The sequence below is a fragment of the Podarcis pityusensis genome (genome assembly GCF_964106645.2).
Source record: "Podarcis pityusensis genome assembly, chromosome: 17".
Taxonomy (NCBI): Eukaryota; Metazoa; Chordata; class Lepidosauria; order Squamata; family Lacertidae; genus Podarcis; species Podarcis pityusensis.
The window spans coordinates 34,357,641-34,385,134 of NC_138042.1; the positions used below are offsets into that span (position 1 = coordinate 34,357,641).

General features: G+C 45.1%; 1 protein-coding gene across 2 annotated transcripts in view; it reads left to right on the plus strand.

Annotated features, from left to right (window-relative positions):
• Window positions 1-27,494, plus strand: part of RBPMS (RNA binding protein, mRNA processing factor) — an 85,967-nt gene that overhangs the window by 45,381 nt on the left and 13,092 nt on the right. Inside the window, exons 3-6 of one of the 2 annotated variants that reach the window (XM_080987010.1) lie at window positions 385-423; window positions 996-1,058; window positions 11,671-11,824; window positions 17,279-17,409. In XM_080987010.1, the coding sequence (XP_080843136.1) occupies window positions 385-423; window positions 996-1,058; window positions 11,671-11,824; window positions 17,279-17,409 (387 nt within the window). The remainder of the gene's footprint in view (window positions 1-384; window positions 424-995; window positions 1,059-11,670; window positions 11,825-17,278; window positions 17,410-27,494) is intronic. The other variant, XM_080987011.1, reaches the window with a different exon arrangement.

Consider the following 27,494-nt stretch of genomic DNA (forward strand, 5'->3'; position numbering starts at 1 on the left):
TTCTAAGTAAGTGTGCAAAGGTTTTCAGGCTTGCTATTTTTGTTTAATTCTTCCCTCTCAAACAAGAACAGTAGGCAACATGTATTTCTAGCAAGAATAAGCACCCTTAAACCATGCTGTTAAGCCCACCTTTAGGAGTTGGGATAGAGAAGGAGAGTTCAGCTCCTACTGTTAATAAGACTTCTGCCTTGGAGCCAAATGAAATACCTTGCATCTTTCCCACAAACCTTCCTCTTAAAGTTTGCTGTTTCTAAGTATAGCCAAATAACAAGTCACTCAGGGAAAAATGTACTGTATCCTGTTTTTATATATTCACATTTATTTATCTAGCATTGATCTTAAATTTTATCTTGGCCAGACTGTAATTTTTATTTCTTCCTGCAGGGTTATGAAGGCTCTCTTATTAAACTCACATCTAAGCAGGTAAGCAGTGTGTGTAAGCACATCTAAGCAGTGAAATTGTTAACGTAAATGTCAGCAGTGTATGGTTAACGTGAGAAATTCTAAACCAAGGAGATGGTATGAAATTTTGGCACAAAGTTTCAAACACCATAAATCTCCTGATTGTCTTCAGTCTAGATTCACCTTGGCTGTCTTGTGGGCTATTAAACATTATTTGGGTTTATGTGGAGTTCAGCAAAGATTTTCAAAAGCATCATACAGTAACGTTATAGAACTGCCAACAGGTTGAAGATAATAAAGTGTCTGCCTTTTAACCGAAGGAAAACTAAACCTTTAATGTGTTCATTTCCTTTTAACACAAAATAGCTATAAAAAACAGGCAATTATACCTTGTACTTCCAAGCTCACCACTTAAAACTGATAATCACCAATGTTCTGTTTGATTAATCTTTTAATTCAGTGGATTACAGTAGCTGCAGCAGTATGTAACTTTTTTATCACTGAAGTGTGAATATTCCTATCCCTGGGTTCTTTATTCATCCTTCAACAATAATTCCCTACCCCCAACCTTTGATTTTCTCGTTTTCTTTCAGCCCGTGGGCTTCGTTAGTTTCGACAGTCGCTCAGAAGCAGAAGCTGCTAAGAATGCTTTGAATGTGAGTATTGGTGCCATATGAAAGGCTTCTGGGTTGTCTTACAGCAGAGCTGCAGTAGCAGCAGAACAGTGTGGTGGAAGGTCTCCTGGCCGTGTAGCACTTGAGACTGCAGATGTGGGGATCCTTAAATGCTCACTCATGTGAAGAACAGAGCATAGGAATTTAAGAGACGGGGACGACAACGAACAAAACACGAGGCAAAGCTGTGCAGAGTATTGTTACGAAGCAGTTCCCGACATAATAAAATCGCACCACGTTTTAAAACTAGAATCGTCCAAAATTAACAGCAGCAGCAACTATAGTGCAGGCAATCCTTAAACCCAGAGCAAGCTTAACCCAAGACCTCCAAATACTGAGAGGACATGATGTGTTTTAGTTAGGTGATGGAAGCCCATCAAGGATGTGGACATCTGTACCATGGTTGTTAGAATGATTGGACTTAGCTGAGATGGCAGAGTTGGCTGTAGCTGGCGAATTGCCTGTAGCTGGAAATAGACAATCCTTGCCATTGATGCCACCTGGGTTTTCAGCGGCACCCCGGCTACATATCTGCTCTTCCAGGGAGAGTGCTGCTCCACCCAGGACAGGCTGAATTCCTGGTTCCCATAACTGAGAACCACCCACCAACAGGACCAAATCTGTCTTAGTGCTGAAACCAGGCCTTAACCAGAAAGGGTCATGAGAATGAGGAAGTGCTGTACATACAGGGGCCACCTCAGTTTTCAGAGGCCTCATTGCGTTGTGTGGAATGAAGCAAACAGGCTGCGAGTGTGAGCCACAGTTGAGAAGGGATGAAACATCACCTCAGACACTACGTTGCCCAAAACAGGAGGGAGCAGTGTCCCTGAGTGTTTGTGTTTTACTTTCACCTGTGTAGATGGGGAGAAATACTGTATTTTTTGCTCTATAAGACTCACTTTTTCCCTCCTAAAAAGTAAGGGGAAATGTGTGTGCATCTTTTGGAGTGAATGCAGGCTGCACAGCTATCCCAGAAGCCAGAACAGCAAGAGGGATTGCTGCTTTCACTGCACAGCGATCCCTCTTGCTGTTCTGGCTTCTTGAGATTCAGAATATTTTTTTTCTTGTTTTCCTCCTCCAAAAAATAGGTGCGTCTTGTGGTCTGGTGCGTCTTATAGAGCGAAAAATACGGTAGAATAGTGCATTAGTATTTTCACTTAATAGCTTAATCCCCAGTGAGAGGGATTTTGCAAGAAAGTAAAAACTTTCCTGCATTTTCTGCTACCATCCTCTATCCATCATAGTAAAGGGGACTTTTCCTATTATTAGTCATGGATTATACAGGGCAGAAAATAGCCCTTCTATGCTAGGGTTGAGGAGCAGGAATATTACGCTATTGTGTGATTTTTCTGAACGCCTTTGTCTTCCTTCAGGTAGCATTAGGTGGAGCAGATGTTCCCTTTTGTGTTCTGCCAGCGAGATTGCTCAGATATTGTGGAGTGCAAACAAAGTTCAGCCAAGTTTAATGTACCTTTAAAACGTGTTGGAAAGACACAGGGTTTTTTAAAGTTCTCAGTGCAGGAGGATGGAAATTAGTTCAGAAGAGGACTAACATAGCTGAAGAACCCAGTTTGTTATATCTGTAGTGAGGAGTTATCTCTCTCTATAGGAGATTTGACTGGATATTTTACGCTCACACCTTAAGTACAGCATCCTAAAAAACAATTTTGGGGTTCTGTTTGCCAGTCCATATGCAAAATGCTAAAGCATACCTCTAATCCCTGCTGGCAGTGCTTTTCCCCCTAGAAAAATTGGTGCCGGTATTCACCATGAAGTTATCACAGTAAGTGTCACACCTTTTAACAACAACAACAACAACAATAATAATAATAAGGTGTACCCTTGAGTACCCCCTGAAAAACACACACTGCCTGGAGGTATTTTGCCTGAAATTTACAGTCTTTTGACTGAACATGCAGTCCTGTAGAGTGAATTCTCCACCTGAGTAAGCAGGCAGGGATATGTCGATCTTGATTTCAGATGGCTCTGAATTAGTCTGTCTGCAGGTTTGCATAACTAAAGGTACATTGTACCTTTGTTTGTACATTGTACATTGAACAGAAACAAATACAGTGGTACCTCGGGTTACATACGCTTCGGGTTACAGACTCCGCTAACCCAGAAATAGTGCTTCAGGTTAAGAACTTAGCTTCAGGATGAAAACAGAAATCGTGCTCTGGCAGCACGGCGGCAGCGGGAGGCCCCATTAGCTAAAGTGGTGCTTCAGGTTAAGAACAGTTTCAGGTTAAGAACGGACCTCCAGAATGAATTAAGTACTTAACCCAAGGTACCAGTGTAGCGTGCAAAAGTAACACGAACTTTTCAGTCTGAACCCATGTCATGCAAGCTAAGTAAGCTTCCATGCATTTCCTTTTATTTTACGTAATTCTACCTCTGCTACTCATGGTTGCAAACCATTCTGCAAGGCAGAAGAACCCCAAGCCCATCTCCATTGCAAGTCTGCTATAGCGGTTAAGAGTGTTGGACTAGGACCTGGGTCCTAGACATGGGTTCAGCTTCCTGCTCAGCCATGAAGCTCACTGGGTGACCTTGAGCTGTCACCTTCTCTTAGCCTAACCTACCTCACAGGGTTTTGTGAGGATAAAATGTGACAGGAGAGAGCCTTGTTTTCTTGGTACAACCAACTCCCTCTGATGCCGGCTCTCCATGTCTGTCTCTCTGCAGCCTCTCTGGCCCTTCGTCCAATGCACTCTTTCCTGTCTCTCTCTTTTCTACCTCACCTCCTCCCAGGCTGACACTCAGGCTATTCATGGTGACGACAAGGCCTTTTTTTCAGCTGGAACTCACAGGAACTCTGTTCCGGCGCCTCTCAGGTGACGCCATTGCCATTATAAGAGAACAAGGGAGGCGTTCTGGCACCTCTTTTTCTGGAAAAATAGCACCGGTGAGGACTCACCAACGCAAGTATACTACTAGCTTGCCCATGCTATTGAGTTTGATAGAGGAGCCCTTCTTGGCGTCCCAACTGTAGCGGAAGCTCAGTTGATGGAGACTAGAGAAAGCTGTGCTTTTGTTCTAGAAAAGAAGGTGCTGGTACTGTGTATCCTTGAGTACCCCCAGAAAAAAAGCTTTGAGAGAAAGGAACTTGCTCTGTGTCCACACCTAAATTGTGGAACTCCCTTGGTGAGGTTTGTGAGGCCCTCTGTTATTTTTGTGCTTGTTTAGGCTAGCTTTTTTCTGATAGGTCAGATTTTTATTTGTTGCTTTTGTTTAACTGATGTGCCTGTCTCTGTCTTAAGCATATTATATTGTTTTATAGCTGAATTTAATTGTTGCTAGTTGCCTTGAGTAGTGCTGTGAGCACTGAGATTATAAGGAAAGACTGCTGGATCAGGCCAGTGGCCCCATCTAGTCCAGCAACCAGTGGCCACTGGCCAGATGCCCATGGGGAACTGCAAGCAGGACCCAAACGCAGCAGCACTCTCCCCTCCTGTGGTCTTTTGCAACTGGTGGACTAGATATATATAGCCATTGGAGTTTGTAGCCATTGTTGACCCTATCCTTCATGAACTTGTATAATCCTCCTTTGGGCTGGATCTAGTTTGCCTACCCATGGACTAGGAGGATGGGATGCCAATGCTAGTATAAATAAATACATTCAGTAGAAGATGGGGGATGTCTTTGCTACGTGACTGACTTCAGACCCATTGATTTTAGTAAATCTTATACATGACTAAAGGGACATGGGTGGTGCTGTGGGTTAAACCACAGAGCCTAGGACTTGCTGATCAGAAGGTTGCCAGTTCAAATCCCCATGACGGGGTGAGCTCCCGTTGCTCGGTCCCTGCTGCTGCCAACCTAGCAGTTCGAAAGCACGTCAAAATGCGAGTAGATAAATAGGTACCGCTCCTGCGGGAAGGTAAACGGTGTTTCCGTGCGCTGTTCTGGTTCGCCAGAAGCGGCTTTGTCATGCTGGCCGCATGATCCCGAAGCTGGTCAGGGGTCCCTTTACCTTTACCTTATACATGACTAAGCTTTCTGCGGCTCTGGGTCACTGAGTGAGAAGCGCAATATAACAGTATAATATGCTTAAGACAGAGGATATAATATGCTTAGGACAGAGACAGGTACATCAGTTAAACAAAAGCAACAAATAAAAATTTGACCTATCAGAAAAAAGCTAGCCTAAACAAGCACAAAAATAACAGAGGGCCTCACAAACCTCACCAAGGGAGTTCCACAATTTAGGTGTGGACACAGAGCAAGTTCCTTTCTCTCAAGGATACACAGTACCAGCACCTTTTTTTCTAGAACACCTCCAAGTTGGTGGCCATCACTGCCTCTCATGAGGGCAAAGGACTAGGACAGGGGTCAGCAAACGTTTTCAGCAGGGGCCCGGTCCACTGTCTCTCAGACCTTGTGGGGGGCCAGGCTACATTTTGAAGAAAAAATGAACAAATTCCTATGCCCCACAAATACCCCAGAGATGCATTTTAAATAAAAGGACACATTCTAATGTAAAAACATGCTGATTCCCGGACCGTCCATGGGCCGGATTTAGAAGGTGATTGGGCCGGATCCGGCCCCCGGGCCTTAGTTTGCCTACCCATGGACTAGGAGGATGGGATGCCAATGCTAGTATAAATAAATACATTCAGTAGAAGATGGGGGATGTCTTTGCTACGTGACTGACTTCAGACCCATTGATTTTAGTAAATCTTATACATGACTAAGCTTTCTACAGCTCAGGGTCACCGAGTGAGAAGCGCAAATGGCTTTAGGTTTGTGAAACTGCTCCAAGTTATTCTTTTAAATGTTCCTGCGTAGGCTACCTTGTAGGAATTTTGCCTGATAATGGAGTTGAAACAAGGCACCTCATTGATCTTGTCAACATCAGGTTATGGAAGAACGCAGACAGATGTCTAAAATGTAGCTGCCCTGTGCTGGGGGGGGAAACCCATCCATGCCGGATGTGTCAGATGTGAAGATAATCTCTTGGTGTCGTTGCTGTCAAGTGATGACAACTCATATGTGAGTTTTCTCTACACATTGGCAATCCTTTAAGTTGTACCCGGTACTCAGGAAAGCAGTATTATAAAGAAGTGTGTCTCCAAGCATATGAGGAATGAGTTTCCCTCAAAACTGATCGCCCCCAGCAACACCTTGTTACTGGGGAGAAGCATTCCTGAAGAGTAGAATGCCTTTGCTCTGACACTGATTTTTGTTCGTTTTAAAGTACAGTGGTACCTCGGGTTACATATGCTTCAGGTTACATACGCTTCAGGTTACAGACTCCGCTAACCCAGAAATAGTGCTTCAGGTTAAGAACTTTGCTTCAGGATGAGAACAGAAATTGTGCTCCGGTGGTGCGGCGGCAGCAGGAGGCCCCATTAGCTAAAGTGGTGCTTCAGGTTAATAACAGTTTCAGGTTAAGAATGGACCTCCGGAACGAATTAAGTACTTAACCTGAGGTACCACTGTACTGTTTCTTTGTCTTGTGTGGGGTGGGAGGGGAGTTAGCTGCCGGGAAATATAGTTATATTCTGTGTGTATAGAGTTAACCTCATTATTGATGACCCTCAAGAGCAAAAATATCTTGAGTGCAGGGAACAATTTTTCAGACTAGGATAAAAAGCATGCAGCAAGTACTCTGGTTCCCTAGTCTGTTTTCCTGTCTTCATTTTTTATGTACAATGTCTTCTTGGCTCTGCTAATCTCCGGGGATAAGAGTGAAGCAGAGCAGGATACAGACTGCCTTATATGGTGCTGATACTAAAGATGTTTTAGGAATGTGACTTGCTCTAAAGCCTATGGCCCCAGTTTTTGCTGCCAAACAAATTAGGTCATTTAAACTTCTGAGGTTTTAAAAGGACGTTGGAACTTTAATTTGGAACAAGAAACTGATGTTTTTTTGTTGAATGGCTCAGACTCCCAGGGAGTCTAGGTTTGTAATTTTTTGTCAGGCTTCTTGACTCTTACTTGCTGGTTTCTGGGTGCAATCTTTTTTTCCCTGGTTTAAAGTGAACAGGGAAACTTTTAAGGCAGGGGTCAGCAAACTTTTGCAGCAGGGGGCCGGTCCACTGTCCCTCAGACCTTGTGGGGGGGCTGGACTGTATTTTTTTGGGGGGGGGGAAATGAACGAATTCCTATGCCCCACAAATAACCCAGAGATGCATTTTAAATAAAAGGACACATTCTACACATGTAAAAACACACTGATTCCCAGACTGTCTGTGGGCCGGATTTAGAAGGCGATTGGGCAGGATCCAGCCCCCGGGCCTTAGTTTGCCCACCCATGTTTTAAGGCCTGCTAAAAAACATATACTGTATTTTTCGCTCTATAAGACGCACCAGACCACAAGACGCACCTAGTTTTTGGAGAAGGAAAACAAGAAAAAAAATATTCTGCATCTCAGAAGCCAGAACAGCAAGAGGGATCGCTGTGCAGTGAAAGTAGCAATCCCTCTTGCTGTTCTGGCTTCTGGGATAGCTGTGCAGCCTGCATTCACTCCATAAGACGCGCACACATTTCCCCTTACTTTTTAGGAGGGAAAAAGTGAGTCTTATAGAGCAAAAAATACAGTACGTACTTCAGTTTGCATTGAAATAATACTGGTCCTAGAATACAACACATGTGAGCCTCACAGCTTCACTGGGCATGAACAATGCATCTTGAGGTAAGGTGAAGTTGTACTGTGAAAAGTTAATGTTCCATCACAGTTGGCTCAGGCATCTTTGTCCGTGACGGAAGGCTTGCCACATTCAGCCAAATCAAGAAGCAACCACGCTTTCCCTTGGACTGTACCATTTCACGCTGTTATGTATGAATACTTCCTGGTGGTGGTGGTGAGCTCTCTAGAAAATCAGCACATCTCTCTGGGCTGATAGCCACTGGATTGAGAGGTGAGGCAGTGATGCCCACTTTACCAGCCTGATTTGGGATCTATTGCCCCTGGACTCCTCCCTCCCAGATCTCCATTGGTGACCATTCCATGTGTTAATGTATGTAATTTGATTGTACTTGTTGCCATCTTCTTTCTGTGGCATCTGCCACCTTGAACCTTTTCAGAAGCAGGACCCAGGGTCCTCCTTAAAGAGCGCACAGTAGGACCACCTTTTAATCCCAAACTGCCACATGGGACACATTTCAAGCCCACGTTTCTGTTGTAAACATCTGGAACTCTGTCTGTAAGACAGGAATTCTATTTGTGGGGAGGCAGTTCCAGGTGGAAAGTGGTGTTGCCTTCTCTCATTCGCAATTTCTGCCCTCCTGATGTTGCTTTTCAGTACTTTTAAAGGCTGAAGCTGATGTTAATCTGTATTGTAGAATTAATTAGCTAGTGCCCCGGGTGAAGTCTCCAGAGGGGCGCCATTGAGGCTCCCGGCATATGTGTGTTTGCATTGAAATGCACATGGGTGTTTGTGTGCCAAACTGGGTCTTTGACCCAGGTGAAATAAAGCCTAGTTTTGCCCCTTGCTGAATGCCAAGAGAGAGTTGAGCAATATGTTGCTAGATGTTGCCTCATTATAGCTAATTAAAGGGTACCAACAGGGTAGTCTTTTTAATGGGTGGTGGGTTATTGGGTTTTAGACCTAACATGAAATCTCATTTAGCAGTACACATGCAAGGAGGAGATCTGTCCTTGGATTTACATCCCATGTAAATCCCATGTAGGCAACCATAATCTCAGAAATGAGTCACTGTCCATACAGCCCCAGCATTGCTTACTCCTGACTGGGAGCATCTATCTGTGGTAGAGGTCTTGGAGATGCCCAGGAATAGACCTGCAAACTTGGCATGCAAAGCATTGTTTTACCATGGAGATATGGCCCCTCCCTATGTTGCCCTCTTTGGGGCAATACTTTGGAAGCATCTCTTGCTGGGGCAGTCAGCTCTGCAAATCTATTATTGTAGGGCTAGTTCTCTTTCAGGCGGGTAAACCTGTATCTGACCTGTATGCCTGCAAGTGGGGAAATCACATGATTGAATTCTGTACGCTATAAAAAAAAATGCCTTTGGTGGGAGTTGGGTTTGGGGTTGTATTTTAAATCACACTAAGCGTCTGCCTCACTGTTGTAGTTATGATTTATTCATCAGGGACCCTTCACTATCTATTACTACAATGGGCAGATTGGGTTCAGAGGTTTCCAGAATCTAGGGTACAGATACATTGGATTTCCATACTGAGCTTTGGTGGCTGAACTGTTCCTGCCTTTTTTCCTCCGTTCAGCATAATGGAACACCAAAGCTTACAGCTGCTTGTTTTTCCCCACAACCTTTATTTTTGTCTGTAGCTTATTTCAAGAATTTGCAAGCCCAGCTAACATAATTGTGCGTGCTTTTAATTAAAAATGAGAGTGAAGATGTTAAGCTTTATTTATTGCCTCACCCCACAAGTTTTCTCTCAATATTTAATTTCCCAGAGTCCGTCTCCCTAAAGATTCATGTTTTCATAGGCCTTGTTTATCTTCTCCCACTTCTCTTGTTGTTAATTGAATTCATGACATCAGTCTTATCCACCCACATCAAGTTGCAGCGTTCTGTTGGCAATGTTGTAGTGATGCATAGAAAAATTAGATCCAAACAGTAGTGTCCTGTTTCTAGGACCAACAAAAATAAAATTCGGAAAGCATAGGGTGTATCATTTCCTACTGAGTCTTATGTTTGGGGCAGTCATACAGAGAACAGCTTGCAGCTCTTGATTCCATCCGGACAGCACAACATATGGAGGTATACTTATTATTATTTTTGTCAACGCACTAAACAAGCTATTAGTTCTTCTCCAGCTTTAATAAACATTCAGAGCTTAAGAGTTTAATTGGACTTGCCATGGAATGTTCACATGAGTCTCCATGCATGTGTGCATATGCAAATGTGTTTTCCATATGGGAAATTTAAGAATTGGCATCTTAGAACTCAAAAGTGCATTGCTGAAAGAGGTTTAACACTTATGTAAATTTCCTAGAACCTAGTTTTGTGAGGTGGACTGCAAATTCCAGGTTACTTAATGGGAGGAAGCCTTAACACAGTTAAAGCCATGATTGAGGTTTGGCTAGGATTATAGGCATCTGAGCTGTGAGCAAAGAACTCCCTAGTTCAAATCATACTGATCACAAACGCTTGTTTTTGACACCTGCAGTGCAGGCAACTCCCCGTTTACACAGGGGTTGTGTTCTGAGGCACTGTGCATGTTGGTGGGACATGCATAAGCATGCCCTGTTCTGCCCTGCACCCTTCCAGAGCAAAAAATGGTGCATGCATCAATGGACATGAGTGCCATTGGGGAATTGCCTGTATAGGATAGCAATGCTTATAGGATATTGGACAGACTTATGAAATTATTATTGAATTATTGTTGTCATCCCCCGCTCAGAGTGGCTGAGGAAACTCAGCCAGATGAATGGGGTATAAATATTATCCTGTTGAAACCTAGTTCCTCAAAAGACTAGAAGTGTCTTTCCCCAATATTTTATTGAAAGCCTCCAAAGGAAAATATTGTACACCTTCATTATGGATCTTTATATGTTTTCCTGATGGGTAGCATAAATGATTGTCTCTCTGCATTTGTATACCCTTTTAGACAGGGAGAAAAGTTGGTCTTGATCTCTGATAGGCTAACACGTCTTGATTTTTTCAGCCTTTTTGTAATGGATTTGTTTCCTAGACCATCTACGCCCGTAAATTTCTCGTGAATCAGTTCATCACAATCCTCCTTGGAATTGTGGCGGTTAAACTGAAGAAATGCTGATTCTTAACCGAATCATTTTCGCTGGTGAAGTTTCTTTTACGGAGCCTTTTGAATGCATCTTCCCACCCCATTCTGTCGTATGCCTATTTAAGGCAGTGGCTTTGGGTTTGCATTTCTCAAGAGGATGTTATGCAGACTTGGCACCATGTTTGAGGGTGCCCTGGGCAAAGTGCCCTGGTACACACACACCCCAGTAAAACTTATCAGGTGGTGGGCCAGGAACATTTTGTTCTTTTTTTATATAAAAAGCTTCTTTTACTAGGGCAGACTGTGAAGTGACGTGCTGGCTGAAGCTGCCCACCGTTTCCACTTTCCCGGAATACTTCTGGGTCCTGCTATGTCATGCCTGGTGCTGATCTCAGACCTGATGCCACGCTCCTCTTTCTGGATTTATTTGCTTTGTATGATGCTGCTTCTATTGTATTCTCATGCCGTATGCAGTCTTGTCTGTTACTTTTCAAAAAAGTTTGCCTATAATATTTTATTCAAACATTTTCACAATAAGCTTCAAATCAAATACCGTATTTTTCCGTGTATAAGACTAGGTTTCCCCCCTAAAAAATAATGTCCAAAATTTGGGGGCGTCTTATACATGGGGGCCATCTCTCCCTATTTTCTTAAATCTGAGTCCCCAAAAATAGGGGGCATATTATACATGGGGCCGTCTTATAGATCGAAAAATACGGCAATTACATTGTTTCATAAGCTGACTTTCTTCCCTCCACTGTACATTGTTTTTACTCACACCTTTTCCACCGCATTATGCCTTTTATCTATTACAAAAGGTTTCTCTATTACAGTTAAGTCTTGTCGGTTACTTTCAGTGCAACCGTGATATCGCTGCAGGAAGAACTAACTCTCGTTCTTTCTCTTTCCGCAAAAAGGGAATCCGCTTTGACCCAGAAATTCCCCAGACGCTCCGGCTAGAGTTCGCCAAGGCCAACACGAAGATGGCCAAGAGCAAATTAGTGGGGACGCCAAATCCAAGCACTCCTGCCACCCCCAACACTTTACCTCAGTTCATTACCAGGGAGCCGTGTAAGTATGTGAGTGTGTGTGTCTGTGCTTCGTCATAAAAGAGCAAGCAGTGGTATGTGCCTTAGATAGGAATGCTCGACTTGTTTGCAAATTCCTATATGACCTGTCCTGATCTCCACCTCCTGGACTAATGTGTGGATTGGAGCGTAGTAGTTCTTTGGATTTTGCAGTTTTCACCTGTGGCGAAACAGGAAGTGCCTGTGCTGCCTGCCTCTGGTATTGGAATCAACTTTGAGTGAGATCTTGCCCAAAATTGGTGCCAGTGCCAGCAGCAGGGCAGGCGGGGTACTCTGCCACCCGAGTCAGCTGCCTCACCCTACCTAATGGCTGTGCTGGCCCTGCACTTCTCTGAATTTTCAGCATGTTTATCTACAATATTTAGGGAGCATTTTTAAGGGTGCTGTGGCAACAGTCTCTGTCTTAGAATGTTGGTTGCACCAAGCAGCTATAAAGTGGAGACAGGGGAAAATTCAAGCAAAGCAAAAGGAGTGTGCAGGTGTGAGAGTTTTGAGCCCCTTCTCCCCAAAGAATGCTCCCCCTCCCCTTCTCCCAAGTTGCTTTCCCCCTAGCCAGACCCGAAGGCAGTAAATCAGGACTCCATAGGGATGATCTGGAAGGTGGAACGTATTTGAACTTCCAAAACGCTTTTGATAAAAGTGCCTTACCATGGACTCCTGAAGACATCTGGCAGTCATGGAATAAGAGAGCAGGTCCACATAAGGCAAAGTCACTGATAATAGGAAGCAGAGGGCAGAATTTTATGTACAGTTGTCTTAGGGGGGGGGGGATAAGCAGTGAGATCCCCCCCCCCCAAGCATGTGAACTGGCACTATTTAACTTGTTCATGAACGATCTGGAGTTGGGGCAGCAGTGAAGTTGGCCGATGGACACCAAATTATTGGACATCTGGCAAAGCCTGAATGTGGCTTAAAATTAGGCGAATGAGTAACCAAATGTCAAATGAGAATTTAGTGAAAGTAATAAGTGGTGCATATTGCAAAAAACGAAACAAAATACAAAGCAACTTTTCTGTCTGAAACCTATTATTTCTACTTTTCCACTTCAACCGGCAGCAGAGTTGCACTCAGTGCAGGCCAGTGTCATTCCCGTTTTCCACAAAATGGCCCCAGGAGAATGGAATACTGTTGTTCCCATTGAGCCATGTTGCGCCAAAAGGTTTGGGCTATTCTGCTGTTTCCCCTTATTTACACATGAGTCATTTCCTGAATATCTTGGGAGCACTCCATCTATTCAGAAACATCTGAGGTGGCCCTGATTTGCTGCTGCTCTGATAGGTAGGGGTTGCCAAATTTGCTATTAGATAAACTCATGGTGCGTATCACGTGTGTCATCACATTTGTCCCTTGGCTTGCTCTTTGCTGGAATACGACAGTCACTGCTACGTGACAGACCTGATGTCTTCATTTCCGAGAGCGCAAGGTAAAACTGCCTGAGAGAGAAAAGCAACATAAATGTGTAACATAATTTTGTATTTTATTTTCTCTGTACGTTTGCTAGAATCATGAAAAAGTAGCTTGAATAAGCATAGGAAACGGAACACATTTGGGATTCCCAATTTTGGAAAAGACGGGTGTAGTTCATATGTCACATTAAACTGTAGTTTACAGCAAACCATGATTTAATGTGAACGAGCATTATGTGAACGACCCAAAGCAAACTGGTTACTGCTTGTGGTATGTTTCAAGGAAGTAAACTATGAGCCCAGGCTTGGACAACATGTCTTCCAGACAGGCTTGTTTCGTGCGCTGTGTGGAGCATGCACCGGGAAGCTGCTTGGTTACAGGGGTCAGCAGACTTTTTCAGCAGGGGGCCGGTCCACTGTCCCTCAGACCTTGTGGGGGGCCGGACTATATTTTGAAAAAATAATAATGAACGAATTCCTATGCCCCACAAATAACCCAGAAATGCATTTTAAATAAAAGGACACATTTTACTCACATAAAAACACACTGATTCCCGAACTGTCTGCGGGCTGGATTTAGAAGGCAATTGGGCCGGATCCGGCCCCTGGGCCTTAGTTTGCCTACCCGTGCATTAAACCTTGGTTTGTTTTAGGCTATGGTTTGATGTGATATGCAGTTCACCCCTGTATATCTCAAAGATTGAGCAAATGGTCATCACTGTAACCCTTTGGCTCATGTTGTGTATGCTTGGAGGCTTGTTCATTTTTGGCCCCAGTATTGTTCCTGGTTCAACAGAGGTTTGCAGTACATTTTAATACTTGAAGAACCTGCAAAATCAGTTTTACTGGAGACAATGGTAGGATGAAGAAAAACAACAACAGCAGCACACACATGTAGACACCACTACCAATAATGATTGTCTTCAACTCTCTTTAGAATAGTTGTCAGTCTCCCAGAGTATTCATGTGGTGTGACATTATTACACCGGATAGGTCATATTTCTCATAAAGGGGTGATTTTGTAGCTGAGCCAATGCGACTTTTTGTTGTTTTGCCTGGCTCAACCCTTTGTTTCCCATTATACATTTCACATGTTGGGAAATGGCCCCTGGGACGCCCAATGATGATAGCATTCCATCTGAACACGTGACACATCATAGTCCCTGACCCCAAGGAGCTTGCAGCCGAAATGTCAACAGAGAGAAGAGAACAGGGAGAGGACGAAATGCCAGAGGCGCAAAGGGAGCTGAAGGGTATGTGTGGCTCCAAGTGCCCTTTCTGCAAATTCCAGCAGAGCAGCTTCCGAAAAGAGGGGCCCAGGTTACATGGCAGCGTCCCTTAGTGTTGCATTCTTGCTAAACTCCTCCTGGCTCACATATTTCGGGGAAGGTTCTGGAGCTCTTGTGTGTATTTATAGGCTTGTTGCTCTCTGCTCAAGAATGACCACAAAGCTTAGGAATGAATGGCGGAAGGGAACGTTGTTAGCATTAGCCCTTGCCAACTTTTACTGTTTATCTTGCTTTTAAAACCAACAGGACAAACACTTAATCTCTGCTGTAATTAAAGTGCATCCCTGTCAGCTCCCACTGGGGCTTTGCTTGGATGTTCTCTGCCATCGTGTCTTGTGGGTGGAAGAAGAGGATTTCTTTAAATCTGAGGGTAGTGCGGATGGCTCAAGACTCCTTCAGTGAGATTCCAACCTTCCCTGATGCATTGCCCACCTCCTCTCATACCTGGAAAGAAGCTCAGGGGCACTTGGGCAAAGCAAATCGTGATAGGAGGAGAAGTAACAGGTTGATAGTTGCCAACTCTACCCTTGGGTAGTCAAAACAGCTGGGGAGGGGAGCAGTCCTAGCAGAGGATCACATCCTCTTCTTCTGTCCCTGAGTGGGAGTGAGGGGACAATAAGCCACCCACTTCTCCCTGACTGTTGTGGCACCAGCAGTTGATGCTGGGCTTGTAACAAAGACCAGTTCCACTGTATTGGAAGAAATGGATCAAGCCTCTTCTAACCTCAGAAATAATTATTATTATTTATTAAATTTCCATGCCACCCATAATAACATGCACATACCCCAGGCCATGGGGGACGTGGGTGGCGTTGTGGGTTAAACCACAGAGCCTAGGACTTGCTGATCAGAACGCTGGCGGTTCGAATCCCGCGACGGGGTGAGCTCCCGTTGCTCCTGCCAACCTAGCAGTTTGAAAGCACGCCAAAGTGCAAGTAGATAAATAGGTACCGCTCTGGTGGGAAGGTAAACGGCGTTTCCATGCGCTGCTCTGGTTTGCCAGAAGCGGCTTAGTCATGCTGGTCACATGACCTGGAAGCTGTACGCCGGCTCCCTCGGCTAATAAAGCGAGATGAGCGCTGCAACCCCAGAGTCGGTCATGACTGGACCTAATGGTCAGAGGTCCCTTTACCTTTTTACCCCAGGCCATAGATTGTTTAATTAGACAAAGGCCCGGGAGAAGAGAAATGTATTTGCCTGGTGCCTAAAGGTGTATAATGAAGGCACCGCATTCCACAAACGGGGAGCCATTGCAGAAAAGGCACTACCTCGTGTTGCCGCCCTCCAAACCTCTCATGGAGGAGGCACACATAAATCATTCTGAAATGAAGCCGATTAAGGTTGAGACGCATCTTTCCTCACTACCCACTAGATTAAGTAAAGTGGTAGCTTGTTCACAAGCTCTCAGAGAAGACAGGGAGCTTCACTCATGCAGCCCAGCATGGCATGTGGATTCTGCTGTTATGGAAACGTTTGGTTCTTGGATGTTTCATATACAGAATGGTGAAGTCTAAGCTGGCAACTGGGAAAGAGGTATTTGGCGCCCGGTGGTTGGCTCAGTGGATATTTCAGCTCTGGCATGGTGGTGCTTATGAAAAATTCAAGTTCGGTGCAAGGCATTGTTAGGGAAAAGACTGAAAATAAAAAACTGCCTGTATGATAATTGCTATTTTAGTAGGATTGCATTTGAAGTGTGTACTTTTCAGGTGACCTATCCCAAAAGGTGATCTGGAAAAGGCACAGGAAACTGCAACCCAAACAGTCAATGGATAATTGCACCTTTCTTTTTGCAAAGCAAGGATGGAGCTGAAATTATGAGTAGTTATCCTGGCTGCCCTAGATTCGTCTAAACTCTTCAGGAATGGGTGACTAGTGGAGGTAGGGAGAAGCACTGGGTAGGAGGCCTTCATGAATGGTGGCAAAGGAAAGAGGAGGAATATGCTGGTATTGTAACTTAAATAAGGTACCTGAACCACTGATATGTTGTTGTACTGCTATGAAAGGGTAGAAGAAAACCTTCATTATCATATAGACTCTTTATTTTGATCTGTGCAGAATGGCATTCTGTGTGCCCCCTCTCCCTTCCATTCTTAAGATGACTGGATTGTTTTTAATTGGGGAGACAAATGTAGTGGGGTAGCTGAGACTAACCTCTGAGTTAGGAAGTCCTGAGTTCAAATCTTGACTATGATTGGCAGGCCAAGAACAACCTTGGCTTCACATTGTGGTTTAAAGCAAGCTATGGTCCCTGGTTTAGATGTAACAGGCTACTGTGGTTTGTTGCCTAGGCTCACACCAGGGGAAGAGCGAAGCGGGAGCCACCAAGGCAACCACGGTAAACAGTTAACTATGGCTTACTATGATGTGTATCTAGATCAGGACGCAAAGTGCCACAGCCATAAGAGTTCATTCGCCCAGAGTCTGTATTCTTTCATCAGAATACTTTTGAGTGGCTCACTTTCCGCCTCTTAACAACAGCTGTAGACTGCCTTGCATTTCTTTCTCCAGCCGACAAAACGCCCAGTTTCCTTTCGGACAATAACCCTTTTCCTTAACGTAAGTTGCAGACTTTGGCGCCCTAACTCACAGCAGAATTTTTGTACCTGCTCTTCGGATTCCGTTTCCTAAGGAGAAGGCAGAGGGAGTTGGAGGGACCTCCTTGAGCTCTGCTTGTGTTTGCCGTTTTGTTTCCTGCATTTGCTGTTTTTATAACCATGAACTCTCCTTATTCTTCTCTTGCAGATGAGCTCACAGTGCCTGCACTTTACCCCAGTAGCCCTGAAGTGTGGGCGCCGTACCCTCTCTACCCAGCGGAGTTAGCACCTGCTCTACCCCCGCCTGCTTTCACCTACCCTGCTTCACTGCATGCCCAGGTAATTTATACCAATCAGTCACACCTTCACCCACGTTATACCACCTGATCCTCTCCAGTGCACCCCGAACGACTAACACCTGTCTGGCTAACAGGCACCCCAGAGAGATATTAATGATCACATCTCGATCAAGCTGACGCATTCTCCTTGGGACTACTGGGGAACGGACTTAGGAAAAATTGACAGCACCCCACTGCCTGATAGAACCGTGAACACCTTTCTCCTCTCGAGTAATTTCACTTCCGTTCACACGAGGCAGCGAGAAATACCTGCCGGGTCTTTGCACACATATATACCCCCTTGTATATATGGACTCTGCTTCCCAGGCTTGCCTTTGCCACAGTTTTGCTTCAAAGTTCCAAGGCTAAATTGTCTTTACAACGGATAAGGGGAAGGTGTGCAAGAGCGTGTTTATGTACACGTGTGTTTCTAAAGCCAGAGAGAAGGGAGGTAGACGGAACAAAAGTCTGTCAGAGGACATGCACATGGTCTCTTAAGTCACATGGGGGAATTTGCATTGTGAGCAGTTACCGTACTTCATACACGTTCTGAGCTGTAGCAAAACGAAGTTACCGAGCGAAAACTTAACTGCGATGTGCGTATGACCACTTGTAATCCAGTTGCCTGAATTGTTGTCCGTTCCCAGCGAGTCAGAGAAAATCCTGAATTGTTGCTTGGACATGATGTTGGGCTACAGAAGAGCTAATGAAGCAGCGCTTAACCCAGATAATATGAGATGCTGACAATAGGCCTGTTGAGCTGGGAAGGAGCGTTCAGGCTGTTTTTCGATGCGGGTCACACTCCGTCAGGAAAAGCAGGTTTACAGCTTATTCCCTTTGATCCTGCTTTTGTTACTTGATACTCAGAGGTCATTGGCAGCAAGGAGTGCCTTTTTTCCAGCTCCATGTTGGCTAGCTGTTCTCTTTTCTAGTGGCTAAAGAAATAAGTCATGGGGCGTTCTTGCAGGCTTGGATATTGCAGTGTGCTCTATGGGGGCAACCTTTTGATAAATGTCTGAAAGTTACAGCTGCAGAAAATAGGCTCTTGTCCAGGAGTGGAGATTATTACACCCATTAAAGAGCTGCATTGGTTCTCGGTATCTGGCCCATTTCAGAGTGCCGGTACTGACCTTCTAAAGCCTTAAAGAGCCTGGATATTCAGAGGTTTGCATATCTTAAGACATGGTGGGGAAACATACAGATGTGCAACTGAGATACTGCTTTGTGAACCTAGTTAGTGGAGGTGTGGGCGATGGCAGTGAGATTTAGAGTCTGCCTTGAGAGGCCTGCGTGGCTGACACTGCCCTTTCCCAGCTTTTAGGAAACATGTTAAAGTCTTCCTGCTTGAGTGGCCCTTTTTGGTTCTCTGGAGTTGGAGGAAGAAGTTGCTTTTGTTTCTCTGCAGTTCTGCTTGGTTGGTTTCAGGCTCTGTTGTTGCTATGGGGTGTTCTCTGTTCACTGAAGTGATGATTTCATTGCCACTTCAAGAGGCCGACAGGGCTGATTAAGCAGAGTATACATTTTTAAATATATCTCTGTGCCAAGAGCTTTGAATTTTATTGCATGGTTTCACCCAGTCAGAAATCTAGGAAGGAAAACCCCCTTGCCTCTTGGCAAGCTAGTCTTTGTAACATTCTTTTGAGGGATCTTATGTACACTTTGTTAAATTCCCACCTGGTGAATGGCTTTCCAGCTATTGTGGGGCAGCTCACAACCCCCCTCCCCCCTTTTTGGCAAGTGCTGAAATAAACATGTCAATAAGTAAACTGAAAATTCTGAAGAAGTGTGCATGCACACGAACGCTTATACCCAGAACAAACTTAGTTGGTCTCTAAGGTGCTACTGGACAATTTTTTAATTTTTTAATTTATTTTGACTGCGTCAGACCAGCCGGCTACCTACCTGACTGTGGGATAATGTAACACATGATGCATTAACACAAGGATCAGACATATTTTAGAGTCGGTATATGGGTCAATTGAACATTTCTCGGTAAGGAGATCCATTTTCCTGCCTGTAACTCAGTACCACCTTGGTTCTTGTTCCGGAAGTCCATTCAAGTTCTGTAAACGTTCGCAAACCAAGGCTTCCTGCACTCAATCAGAAGCTGCAGAAGCAACGTCCAACGTTTGGGTTCCAAAGAACATCCGCAAACCAAAACACTCACTTCCAGGTTTGCGGCATTTGGGAGCCAAAACGTTCGAGTCGCAAGGCGGTTGACAGCCAAGGTATGACTGTAGTTTTAAATTCTAGTAGGAGGATGTTAGGACACTTTCGTGAGGACTGAACACAACATAACCACTAGGTTAGGTTGGGGGGGGCATGGAGCAGGTTTTCACATAGAGATCAAATACGGTTCTAAAACAGAGAACTTTAGGAAACCTCAAGTAAATATCTCATCCCCCTAAATCCCGACTAGGTGTTGTGTTTATTCCAGCCTCAGGAATTATGATCAAGTCCTAGTGTTTACAGCTTGATGAGAGCTCTTAATCTTCTTTAGTGCCTGGATTCATGGACCTTGGTAAATTCTGTGGCTACATGGACCATGGTTAAGATAGCCTGACCTCATTCTGTATGGTGAAGCATGATAATATCATCTGATGCTTCTTTAATCCAGGCCATATCTCTTCTTAAAGTCCATCACTGGTAATCGGCCTGAATGCACCCAGTGCTATATAGCATTGTTGAAGCTTAAGTGACCTGACTTGGGAGGCCAGCGCAAGTTGCTCAGTGCTCTTGGAAAAGAAGTATGCTGTGTGCATTATTAAAAGACAGGAATAAAGGTTTGGCCAGGCTAGCTGATGCCAAGGAACCACATGATTGATTGACTGATGTTGCAATGTGCATAATTTCTGGCCATACCTGTAAAGATTACAAGGAGATAATACAACTTTAAATCTTTCGAATGGAATGCCTTCTGGCAGTTTTTGTGTCTCCCATGAATATTGTCTGTGGCTAAACCAGTTCATCCTACACGAGTGCAAAAGGGCAGGTCCCTACCCAGATAGTTTACAATCTGTAATTTGTCATGAGGAAACCACAGAGGAAGGGGAGGAAAGTGGAGGCAGGACTTAACAAGGGGAAGAATGTGTCTTATTCCAATGGCGAAGCCTTGGGCTTAGTTACAGTGGCATGTGAGGACCAGGGGTTTTCTGAAGCTTTCTCTGGAACAGTAGTCCTGAACTAGGGCATTTAGGCAAGGGCTTAGCTTTGAAGGCACATGAAGCGATTGCTAATCAGTTGTGTGTGCGTGGTTAAAAAAAGAATCTTACAGCAGTAGTCAAACTTATTTGAAGTTAGGCACCATCATTCTGCTTTGCTTGTTTCTCGTAGAACGGAGGTGGTCAGCTCCCAAGAGACTGCGATCTACTCACAGAATTAGGAACTGGCAGTGATCTACCCCCTTTTTGGGGGTTCAGGTCAAAGTTGTTGAGCCTTTTTTACCAGTAGATCACGATCGACCTGTTGGACATCCCTGTCATAGAACACTACATTTTCTTACCTTAATTGAAAATCTAGTGGAAGACAAGATGCTTGAAAATGTCCCTTTCCTAAAATTTCCCCACTCTGAAGCCTGAGTCTCTCTTCTTGGTTAAAAGTAGCAAGCACCCTTTTTATTTTTTGAGAGGCACTTTTGTTGCTGGAGAGGCAGCCACCTAGGAGGCCACTATAAGATGGGCAGGTCCCAAACCTGCAAGATACACACCAAGAAGCAGATATCTTATTCTTTTCTGGCACATTAGATAGGTCAGGTTCTCGTGTCAGCTGGCTGGGCTGGAAGTCACAGGGCAAGTCTCGCAACCCTCTTTTTCAGGGATGGCCCCAGCTTTGCGGAGGCGGGGATGGTGTGTATTCTCCTCCGCAATTTTCCAGCCGGGTTGTGCTAACGTAAAATTCAAAACTGAACATGAAGACGGGAGTATGATGGCATTCTGGAGCAAATGAAACCTTTGCCCAAGCCACAGCCTTCCTCCTCTTAAAAGGGAATAAAAGTTACAGCCTGAAAACTTGGGGAAAGAATAAATGAGAACGCAACCAGAGCTTGAGGAAAACAGTTTCTGACATGGAGGGAAAGGGGAAATAAGCTTCAAATGGAACACTATCTTTTATTCACGACCTGCAGTGGGGTGGACTGCGAGCGCAGGACTGAAAATAACCCCCCCAAGCTCCACACCTCTCTGGCAAAGTGGGAGGCAAGAATGCCAAGTAATGTATGTTCTGTCACAAGGACTTTTTCTGCTCGCTGAACCTTGCTGCCTGGGACTCCTAATGGCCCCTGAGAGCTGGCGCACTCTAGTTAAAAATTAACAAACAAAGGGAGGGAAAAGTAATTAAATATGGATGGCGGTAATCGCTGAGGAGCATGTCTGGCCCGAACTGCTGCACGCTTGAGCGCTCCCGTGCAGCTCGGCACATCCTGCAAGTTTAGAAGAACCCTGCGGTGAGCTTCCCGGGAAGATTTGCCCATTAAATCTTCGAGGAGGGGCGGCTGCGCTAGTAGGGGATGGGCGAGAGCGCAAGACTTTCAGGTGGACACAATGGGAGACCTGTGGCACAAGCTTGAGGAGTGATGGAATGGCGGCCAGGGAGGAATTTAAAAGGGCAGGTCCTTCTTGGCATCATCTTTCCTCAAAATAAAAGGCTTTCCGTAAGGTGTTGCAGATCCCTTGCATTGCATTGTAAGGGCTGCAGAGTCAACATGCATCGCAAAGCTGGGTGTGTGAGTGTTTATTGTGGATCGCCGTGCTGCAAACTTCTTGTCTTTATCTGGTTTGGTTTGTTCTTCCTCCTCCTGGAAGTATTCCATTACTGAAGGATTTGTCTCTTCTCAAGCCCACCACTTACCAATCTCCCTTTTTTGACTTTCCCTTCTGCCTTCTCCACTCCACACTTAATTTTTTTACATGCGTGAACGTCCTCAGCCCCACACCATCCCTAAATGCACAACTGTTGAGCTGCTCTAGGCAGCAAAACAAACTAATCCGTAACTTGCACTTTCTAAGGGCTCTGAACATTCAGGTGACAAGGCGTGCGGTTTGTAGTGCTTCTGATTTCCACACGCCAGGCCATATTAGAGTACTTTGAACTGTGATCTCCCTCCACCACAGGCCCACACTGACGACAAAGATTCTAGCTGGGTGGTTTCCTGCCTGTGCTGAGAATGGGAGCTTGGAATTGCTTGGGAAGAGAATACTTCTGACTTCCTGGGTAGACAGCAGTTTTAGCACCTAATGCACTTTCCCCAACACTTGAGATTTTTGCAGGTAGCTGCGTGTCATTTACATTTTACCTTTACCCTGTAGCAATGGTGAGGCTTAGCATCACAGCTGTCAGTCTTCCACCCAAGGTGGGCTGTTAATGCATCAAGTACAAGATGTATTGACAGCCTGTGCTGCCTTAGTGCTCAGACCTGGCCTGGATATGAAATTGAATCCACAGTGAAGTCCAAATCAGAGAGATGTAATCATGTCATTTGCATGTTGCTGCTAGATCTAAATGTACGTATTGTGGAGTTGCTGAGATTTCTTCATAGATGTAAAACTGGAGTAAAGGTAAAGGGACCCCTGACCATTAGGTCCAGTCGCGGACGACTCTGGGGTTGCAAGGGGAGCCGGCATACAGCTTCCGGGACATGTGGCCAGCATGACTAAGCCGCTTCTGGCGAACCAGAGCAGCGCATGGAAACGCCGTTTACCTTCCCGCCGGAGCGGTACCTATTTATCTACTTGCACTGGCGTGCTTTCAAACTGCTAGGTTAGCAGGAAAACTGGAATAGTACTATTCAAAGTACATTTCACACTGGATATGTTCCTGCTTTGTTTTCTTCCTGTTTTTAGCCCTACCTACCGCATTTCTCATGATGTCATTTCAGTTGCCATTTCATACATTGTCATCACATGTGGATATTTGCTGTTCTGTCCAAAATGACTCCCTGAGCGTCATGCAATTCATAAATTGTAGTCTTGGAAGGGACCGCAAGGATCATCAAAGTTTCCATTCAAGAGCAATTGGGCTGCGATAGATGGCTTGTAGGTGTTAGATTGGCCAGGCCATGTTCTGTTGTTAGTCCAAGTGCCAGAAAGGTATTTTGTGCTGGCCTCCTGGCACTGCAAGCCACTATGTCTTAATCTGCTTTAGCACTTTGAAAGCACGTTTGGCGTAAGATGGAAGCAACAAACTCAAAGAAGAGGTGCTTTCTATTGAGAAATTTGGGCACAGCAATGGCTGCGTTGGTTGTGCCGATCCTTCCAATGTGCCTGGATTAGCAGTGGTTGGTATACTGAATGTTGCAGGCACTGGCAGCCCACAACCAGAGCACCAGATAACCCCCAAAACCCATGTGGTTCTCTGCCGTAGAATCTGTTGACAAACCAAGTGATGCCACAGCTAGTTATTACTGTGGTGAGTGGTGGGATATGAACAAGAATAGTCCACTACAAACTAGGCTGTACCATCGATGGGTGGGTGGAATTGAGATGGGAGTAAGGGCAAGCTTGCACAGCGCCATGTGGGTCTTTCTTGCAAGACAGGCCTTTTGCGCCATAATAGTTGAGCAAATCTATAGGCAACTCGCCATTTGCGCAGGGATTGCATTTGAGATCATCCCATGCATTGGCGGACTGTGCCCACCCACCCCTTTCTGCCCCATTTTTGGGCCACTTCCAGGTCCACAGTGATGACCATGCGTCAATCAGATGCGTGTAAAAAGGTTGCTGCCTGTTTCCTTGTTGTTTGGGCAGCCCAGGACCTCCAAACACTCTAGTACGTTTCAGAGCACAATTCAAAGTATTGGTGTTGACCTTTAAAGCTCTAAACGGCCTCAGCCCAGTAAACCTGAAGGAGTGTCTCCACCCCCATCATTCTGCCCGGACACTGAGGTCCAGCGCCGAGGGCCTTCTGGCGGTTCCCTCATTGCGAGAAGCAAAGCTACAGGGAACCAGGCAGAGGGCCTTCTCGGTAGTAGCGCCCGCCCTGTGGAACGCCCTCCCATCAGATGTCAAAGAGATAAACAATGACCTGACATTCAGAAGACATCTTAAGGCAGCTCTGTTCAGGGAAGTTTTTAATGTGTGACATCTTAGTGTATTTTTGGTCTTTGTGGAAGCCACCCAGAGTAGCTAGGGAAAGCCAGCCAGATAGGCGGGGTACAAATAATAAATTATTATTATTATTACCCACACTTGTGCCCTGGGGAGGTTACTTTGGGGCTGCTAACACAACAAAAGCAATGTGGAAGGCAACAGTTACAAGTTCCCGGTCTTAGCAGCCACAGCAGGCTTTCAGATTCTCCAGCGGTTTAACTTCCTTCCTGGAGGCGCCCCCGTTATCTTCCATTACAGAAGAATGTGAACAGCTAACGTTGAGAGGTGGACGTCAGAAAACAGAAATAAAATTCAAAATGGTCTTGATAGAATGGTAAACTGCCATTTTTTATGTGTGGGGAGTTCAATCCTCCTCAGTTTGCACATGCAAAAGGTTTTCCCGTGTACCCAAATGCTGCAAGAAGCAGGACTGAACTCCCTGCAAATCAACCAGTGTGTGAGGAATTCAGTCCTGCTTGGTCGTTGTCTGCCGTTACCCAACTCCTGTGGGCCAACACTGACAGATGGATGGTACCACTCACACACCACACCCATCCCCTGATGTCATTATGATGTCAGATGATTGACTGGTGAGTGGTTCTGCCCTCTTGTCAAAGTTTGCCCAAGGGGAAAGTGAGGGAGAGATAAAGCCAAAAGCTTCCCTACCCCTGCGATGAGAGGTAATAGTTCAATTTGACTGTGCCCTAGTCAAATCTTATCTGGACTCTGCTGCATCCAGTTCTGGGCACAAAACTTGGAGACAAACTGGAATTATTTCAAAGGGAGCAGTGAAGATGGCTGGTGGGAAAGCAATCCTGTGCAGAAAGATTGAAGGAGAGAAGCCTTGAGGAGAGATGTCAGAGCACTATTCAAAAATACTTGAATGGCTCTTACATACAGAAGAAAGACTCATTCAAGACTAGATTTGATGTTGCTTAACTTACAAGGGATGGGACGCGGGTGGCGCTGTGGGTTAAACCACAGAGCCTAGGACTTGCTGATCAGAAGGTCGGTGGTTCAAATCCCCACGACACGATGAGCTCCCATTGCTCGGTCCCTGCTCTTGCCAACCTAGCAGTTCGAAAGCACGTCAAAGTGCAAGTAGATAAATAGGTACCGCTCCAGCGGGAAGGTAAACGGCGTTTCCGTGCGCTGCTCTGGTAACGCCAGAAGCGGCTTAGTCGTGCTGGCCACATGACCCGGAAGCTGTACGCCGGCTCCCTCGGCCAGAAAAGTGAGATGAGCGCCGCAACCCCAGAGTCGGCCACGACTGGACCTAATGGTCAGGGGTCCCCTTTACCTTTACCTAACTTACAAGGGTGTAAATTTGGCTTGAATATTAGGAGAAACTTGCTGATGGTAAGAGCAGCTAAAAATCGAAACTTCTTAGAAGTCGGGGGGGGGGGCAGGGCTCTTCCTTGCCTGAGGTTTTAAAACAAGCTGGATGGTCATTGGCTGGGGATGCTTCCCCCCAGTTGTACTGCAGGGTTGGAGTGGGATTCAGATGGTGCTGTTTAAGGACAGATGAGCATTCATATTCACACTTGTTCCATATCTTCTGTCTCCTTTCCTCCCCACTCTCCCTGCTTCTCAAGTACTGGGTTTGTAATATTTTTAATCAGGCAGATTAATCTATTTTTAAAACTTTTGATCAAGTAACAAGGTTCCCTGATTAACTAGGCAAACATAAGTGTATTTAATTTTTTTAAAAAACCACACACCATTTTAGGGAAGTTGTTCACCGTTTTCTTGAACACACGAGGCGATGCCTCTTTGATTAATTAAGGATGGTGCTTGCTGCTTCATCTAAAAGCATACATTGCCCCTCAAAACTATTTTTATCCCTTCGCTCACATGGGCACATTTAATTCTCATTGGATTCCTTTAAGTTGTTGACAAGTCCTGTCAGATGTACAGATCGTACAGTATTGACTGGCCCAACAGACCTAGAGGCAGAAAACTCTGTAGGTAAAGGCCTCCTCATAATGTTTTTCCCTCACTTTGCATTTCTTCAGTGAAACTGAGTTAGAAAAGGGTCAGCTGGGGGTTCAGGACACTGTAGCAGTTTCTGCCAGGACTGCTTTGCACGCTGCACCATTAAGCATAGCCTTTAAGACTTCTGAAGCATGAACGAGACAAGCAAATGTTTTGAAAAGCCTTGTGTGTCACGCAGGACTGGCTCGCTTCCCTGTCAAATCTACATGTGGGTCTGTTCCTGGGTGTACTGGGGAATAGATGGGAGTTACTTGGGTTCTGTACAACCTCTTGGTCAGAGACTTCAGGGATACGGTTTACGTCAAGGTGTAAAGAAGCCCTCTTTCCCCGCCATTTCACTTGCGTACATGACCTCCCACGCCAACACCACTGTTCAGTTAAATAGGTGGCTGTTCTTCTAAACTAGGCTGCCGCTTGCCTTGTCTTACCAAGCAGAAAAATCATGGAACTTACTCATGGTAGTTACAAAGGTGTGAGAGAGGGGGGTGTAGGTGCTGGTGGAGGAACTACATTGTGTTCTTTCTCTGAGGTGTAGCTGCCAGAGAAAGACGAATGTTGGGTGGGAGCAGAACAGAAAGGGGTACCATGTTCAGAACTCTTTCCCTAGGCATGTTTGCATGGCACTGTCATTACAATTTTTAGGGCCCAGGCGAATCCCTCTTTGCCATGTGAATTTTTGACAGCATTTAAGATCCTTGTGGACTTTCGCTATTTTTGTGTTGCAGTGGCAACTAGGACCGCTCCATTTGCTTGCTACATTGCACTGCTGTTGCAGTGAAGTAATGCTTTTGTCCCAGAAGTCTTTTGTTTGCTTGTTTGAAATGAGAGACAGAGATAGTTTAAATGTTCACTTGTCTTTCACCACTGCATTTGTACATGACCCCTATCTTTAAGAAAAGAATCATCTGCACAAGTCTTAGGTTGCAATCCTACACACTCCTGAGATTGAATTCCAGTGTTGAAGCCAGTGAGACATGCATCTGAATAGAAGGCGCACCTAAGATTTCAC